Source organism: Hordeum vulgare, chromosome 1H, assembly GCF_904849725.1.
Source record: "Hordeum vulgare subsp. vulgare chromosome 1H, MorexV3_pseudomolecules_assembly, whole genome shotgun sequence".
Taxonomy (NCBI): Eukaryota; Viridiplantae; Streptophyta; class Magnoliopsida; order Poales; family Poaceae; genus Hordeum; species Hordeum vulgare.
Genome location: NC_058518.1, coordinates 509,940,341 through 509,946,395, shown reverse-complemented (window position 1 = coordinate 509,946,395; position 6,055 = coordinate 509,940,341). Strand labels below are relative to the sequence as shown.

At 50.9% G+C, this 6,055-nt stretch overlaps 1 protein-coding gene across 1 annotated transcript; it reads right to left on the bottom strand.

The window, feature by feature from the left end:
- Nucleotides 1–3,337: 3,337 nt before the first annotated feature.
- On the bottom strand, nt 3,338–5,644 carry LOC123452058 (S-type anion channel SLAH2-like). Its single transcript, XM_045128636.1, has 2 exons — nt 4,893–5,644; nt 3,338–4,813 (listed from the first exon to the last, which is right to left on the bottom strand). The coding sequence occupies exons 1-2, from the start codon at nt 5,556–5,558 to the stop codon at nt 3,596–3,598; spliced, it is 1,884 nt and encodes a 627-aa protein (XP_044984571.1). The 5' UTR covers nt 5,559–5,644; the 3' UTR covers nt 3,338–3,595.
- Between the last annotated feature and the right edge of the window lie 411 nt (nt 5,645–6,055).

Below are 6,055 nucleotides of genomic sequence, written 5' to 3'. Positions count from 1 at the left end.
GAGCCTCACTAATATTTCTTGCATAATTTCGTGCTTCCCAAATATGACACACGGTGACAGCCATGCTGTGCCTTCACAATTGTTGACACGCGAGAGAAAATCGAATAGCTACTGCTCGGGTGAATAGAAATTAGATCGTCTCAAACACAAGTTGAAGGAGCTCTTGATTTCGTCCCAGACGGCGCGAGCAAATGGACATAATATCAACGAGTGTTCAATGGATTCCGTTCTTCCACAAAACAACAGGCCTCAGACGCCGTAATTGAACCCCGGAAGGTAAACGGTCATAAGCAAGTCTCCATAGAACAATTTTTTCATCTTGTTTGGGGCCTTCACTGCCCATGCATATGGACTTACAAAGCTTCTCAACAGAGGCACTGTTCAACGATTGACCACGGTCAGTGAAGCTATGAAACGTGCTGTACGAGTGAAAGCACAGTGCTGTACTCATCAGGAAAAGCTAAACGTATTGCTGGAGCTGGTTATACAAGCATGCATGTGTGAATGCACACCATCTCCTGGTCTTAATTTGGTGTTTCTAGAAAAGCCAGCAGCACGCCGGAATTGAATTGACGGTATTAAAAAAATACAATCAAGCTTTGAAAGAGAGGCGGCTACTTTTATCTCCACACGAGCCAATTTATATATAGTACAATTAATTATCATTTTTCGAAACAGCTATAATTTCCATTCTCGAAAATAATTATTAATTATAATTCTTGCCTTGCCGAATGCACGCAAGCTGGGGGTCTGGCCGGTGACTTGTTGAATGCTTCGCCGGCTAATTCCATGCGGTTTCGTGCCTACGTGCACGGCCGGCCTCTTACGACCGAATGTTTGTGCGTTTTCAGTGCATCTTTCTCCCTTTCCCCTAACTTTTGGTGCTTTTTCTTCATATATGTAGGGTAGAGAGACATCATGCCGTGAATGACTCGGACTTCATCGACGAGAGACTTTTGGCCATCTTTCGTACTCCGTCCGTTCATAAATAAGTGTACATATAGATTTATACTTAGTCATTTTTTTTAAAATTTGATCAATTTAAAAAAAATAGCAACATATATCGCATGCAAATGATATATTTGACAACTTCATGTAAAAACAAATCTATTGATACTTATTTAATGTCATAAATGCTAGCATTTTTTCTCAATAAAGTTAGTCAAAGTTTAACTTGTTTAACTGACAGAAAAAAAAAGTACACTTATTACCGGACGAAGAAAATACTTGCGCATCCGGAGAATCGTACCGATCCTATGTACAGTACATAGTACGTACACGGGCATGCGAGTCACACGGATGTATCATGTATGGACTGTAGAGTAGTGTAGTACATAATACATACATGGTCGTGCGATCACGTTCGTGTGGACTGTAGATTAGTGATGGTGAGTTTCCGTGACGGATTAAGACTAGCCATAGTGGGAAGTAACTAAGTAGTAACATCAACGCCACGTAGGTAAAAAATCTGACGTGGCAAGTAATTAATGCGGAGAGAGATGGTGGTAGTAACATAGCTAGTTACCATCACATCACATATTTCAATGCATTATGTGTCTATAACCTAATAAATGCTAGTTTGCATGACACCACATGTATGTTACTCCCCACTATGGAGGTAGTAACATAGAGTAGTAACAACATTATGTTACTACTCCTAGTTACTCCCCATTATGAGCAGCCTAATGAGCTGCTTGGCTCGTTAAGCTCGCTCCCGCTTGATAATTAAGGCTCGGCTTCTTAAGCTTAACAAGCATAGAACTTTGTTTGTGTTGAAGCTTGTTATGCTGCTGAGTGCTCACGAGTGCTTGTTAACATACTATGGTGTGTTCAAATCTACAGAGAGAGAGAGAGAGTGTAGGTGTGGTTTTTACAAAATAAGATGGTGACAACAGGATTAGGAGCACTAGTTTACAACCTTATATGTATTACATTTGGTCAATTATACTAATTAGATGAGCTCAGATGCTACGAAATGTTCTAACGCAGAAGAAAATATGTGTTGTGATGGACTAACAAGCCTAACAAGCTACTCATCAAACTCGTTAGCTCGTTAAGATTAACGAGTTGAAATCAATGATTGGCTCTGTTCATTAGAAAGCGAGGAGCTTAACAAGCCGGGCTGTAGTATCCTCATTAAGCTCGCGAGCTACAACCTTTTGGTCCAACCCAATCTCCGACAACACAAGTGCATGCACCCACGTGCTCCTGCTCGTGCCCTTCCATACAACGGACCAGGGGGAGTGAATATATCCGTCCGCTCCCTTCCCTCCCCTACCGTGAGTGATGGGGTGGATGGCTAGCGGCCGGACTCGCTCCCTTCCCTCCCCTCCCGTGAGCGATGGGGTGTGTGGCTAGCTGTCGGACTCGCCCCGTCCACTCCCGCGAGTGATGGGGTCGGTGGCTAGCTGTCGGATTCGCCCCCTCCCCTCACCCATGATGCTGCAAGCGAGCAGGGAAGTCCGACCAGCGTCGGCGGCAATAGGGCAACACACTTCCCCAGTTTGGTCTGCATCGATGCAGGGAGCGGTGACACGTCGATTTCACGTGGCGCGAAGATTTCTTGGTGGTTGTTGTGCTTGTTGATCGATGGCTGGGACGCGGCATCCATCCACAGGACTGGCCGCAACCTGATTGGAGATGATGTGTGCTTACCTGGGTGAAAGCCCTGCCTGGCATGTCGAGAACAACAGAGGCGTCGCCCGTGGATGTCGCGTCATCTTCTTGAAGGCTCCATTGTGGTTGCTTCGTGTCCTCCAAGATGCCGTGGATGAAAATCTTGATCCTTTGGATTGGGTAGTGGCGGCACTCCAATGATGAATCCTTCTTGAAGATACCGCCTTGGGGCTCATAGATCAAGGTCTTGCAGCTTAGTCTCTTCTTGATGGCTTGTGTCCCGGTTGAGTCGTCCCTCCACTTCATAGTGAGGCCCTAGTGTATGTCTGCTGTTTACTTTGAGTTATTTTGGGCATGTTGGCTGGTTCTTAGCACCATATATATTGCTTTGGGTGCGTGTAATATGTTGTATCACTGGTTTTAAGTTGGTTGTTCTTTTACATATAAAGCGGGATGAAAGCCTTTTTGGTATGTTTTTTTAAGCAAAGGTAAGTCTGAGGGTGCCACCATCAACGGTAACCTTAGTTTTGAGCAATGAGGTAATGTCATGTCACGTCACACACACAAAATTATTTTGCAAATTAGCTTCTGTCTTTAATTTCTTAAAATCTCACATCTAAAATGCAACACACCAGGGCATCCATTCTTATTGATACACCTTTGATGATATATTCTTCCATATTTCAGTTATATGAAGGTACTTGGAGATGAGAATATAGTCTAAGAAATTTAATAACTTCATTTCGTTCAACAAGAGTATGACCACCAAATTTACAGGCTCGGCCGTTAATTCCGGCAATTATATCACTATCATGGCAATTTAAATTGCTCAAGGATATCACTCCTAATCCGCAACTACGTCCAGGAAGTTCATAAAGACAAAAACGAATGAAGAAAAAACATAGAGAAATCTATTACAAGTTCTACTAATCAACATAAGCTAGGCGTGCGTGCATGCACCATGTTGTGCACCAGTCTTCTAACACTCTGATCGTCCAGGCCCGTGTGCCACCGGAGACTCGCCAGCACAGCTGCTCGTCCTGGAATTGTCGGAGTAGACGCCCTGCTTGGAATTGGAATTGGAACTGGAATTTGGAATGGAGAGAACGAGCTCCTTAGCGTCAGAGCTAGATGATCGAAGGTGTGCGAGGATCTTGCTGAACTTGGGTCTTCGCCTGGTGATGGCGATCGACACATCGTTGGGGAAGAGGTCGCCGCGCACGAAGGCATGGTAAACGGTGGTTGCAAGCACAGCGGTGACCGTGACGACGGCGATCCCCGATAGCCCCACAGCCATAGCCCGCGTCAACACGTTGTCAACCTTTGATGCATACAACACAGTCGCTAGGGCCACGCTAGTCATCGGGAATGTGTACGCCCACCATGCCAGTGAGAACTTGAACCCCCGGAAGAGGTTGACACGCACCACTAGCGACACGTAAAGGAAGAGCGAGACAAAGTAAAGGAGCTTAGCGCCATCGCTGAACTCACCGGAGATCCTCGACCACGCCATGGAGGCAACACTCGGGGCAGCAACGAATAAGAAGAAGACCGGGTGGAGCTCCTTGGGGAGTTGCACGTTGGTGGGGAGCCGCTGATAGAGAGTGACGAAAAGCACGGCGTAGTGTGCCAACCCGACGGCGAAGAAGAAGATTGGCAGCTCCCGGAGGCCCATCCTAGCGCCGAGCAACGCGCCGACGAAGTTTCCGACCACCGCGAGGTGGTTGGAAGGGTTGGCCACCTTAGAGAGGCGCCGCTCGCCGCTAGACATCCACTGGCCATAGATCTTGAGGTCGAGGCATAGGATGGGCGCCATGAGCAGGTACCATACGGCGTGGTGGATCTCCCATACCGGATGCGGCACGCCCTTGACAAGGAAGAGGCAGGCAATCCAAGGTGCGAAGAAGAAGTTGACGCGCACGGGGTGGTGGAACTCGCGGCGGACAGCCTCGAAGTAGAAGACGACCTTTAGGAGGTAGGTGATGGAGACAACCACCATGAGAGCTACGGAGACCCACCAGAGGACGTGGTTGGCGGCCGGGTGCACGTGAAGGAACGCCGTGGATGGCTCCGACCCGAGGGTCTTCCACAACATGGCCTGACTGCTCACGCCGAGGCACATCCCAAAGGCGCTGATCGGGAACCGGAGCAGGAACGGCCATAGCTCGTCCTTGGGTAGCACCGCCATTTCTGTCGACTACACACGTTCACGCCATCGTTAGTGACAGCGATGGTTTTGTTAAGGGAAGCTGAGAGTGCGGTGATGTGGTACGTACACGAAGGGTCTCGAGCTCGGGGCCTTCGAGCGCGGCGAAGTAGCGGTCGGCGGTGGGCACTTGATCGTCCTCGTCGGTATCTACCTCTGAGATCTTTGACGCCGCACCTTTCTCGACGCCGGTGTCCTGTGGCACCCCGCGGAGGCTGGAGAGCTGCCTCTCAAGGCGGCCAGAGAACGTCTTAAACTGGTCAAACCGCCGGTCTCGCTCCCGCATGCTGTCGCTCCGCGGCACCGCCGGCACTTCGCCGCCGACTCTGACCACTAAGGACGGCTGCGAGTGGTGCCGGGCCTGCTTCAGCAGCTGCGGCACGGCCGGGTGGTGAACCCGCTCGACCTTCGGCTCGCTCGGCGGCACGGCAGGGGAGCCCACGTCGGCCTTGTTGGCGCGGACGAACGGCGGCTTGCCGAGCTGCGCGAGGTGGAGCCCCGACGGCGAGCCCGGGACGCTGATCAAGACAGAGCTCGGCGTCTCAGCGTAAGCAGCCGCGGCCGCTTCCTTGGTGGTCCTGCCACCGGAAACGACGGCATGATCAGCAGCTTCCATGGAAGAAGCGCCGGCGGCCCGCGACGGGACGCGAAGGAGAGGCGGCTCCGGGGACGGAGCACATCCCGGCTGGCCGTGCAGCTCCCCCGCTATCTGGATTCTGACCTCACTGGACACCATGGCAGCAACTCTCACTGTTACTTTGTCTCCACCGCTGAAGCCAGCAAAGCTCCTGAAGACGCGTTTGAGTTGGTGGTGACTGGTGACTGGCGGGTGAATGTATGTGCCTCGCATCGTGGGCGTGGCCAGGTTATTTATACACACACACACATGGCCCGAGTGGAGGACGCACGCGCGGCGCTGGCTAGCCAGCTGATGGATCGACCGACCGACCGGTGGTAGTGGCGCGCCGGGGTGTGGTCAGGTCAGCGGCGCCGGCACAGGGTGGGGATGCACGTGGAGGAGAAGAGAACACAGGAAGGAAGGTTCCACGCATCACCGCACAGGCCGCACCGCACCTCCTTCGCAAAAGCTACAGCGCGTAACCGTCAGCATGCACTCGATCGGCAGCCAGCGGTCGCGCCGGATTCGTCGACGTCGTGCCCGTGTCCATGTCAAAGAGACTATACGTCCGTCATCGTCGTCTTTACCACGTCCCCGACGGTCGAGACCAAATT

Bases quoted from the DNA above. Each gene is read 5' to 3' on its own strand.
- LOC123452058 (XM_045128636.1), bottom strand. From the start codon at position 5,558: ATGGTGTCCAGTGAGGTCAGAATCCAGATAGCGGGGGAGCTGCACGGC. The intron at 4,814-4,892 runs GTACGTACCACA...GAACGTGTGTAG, and splicing joins CCGAGCTCGAGACCCTTCGT to TCGACAGAAATGGCGGTGCT.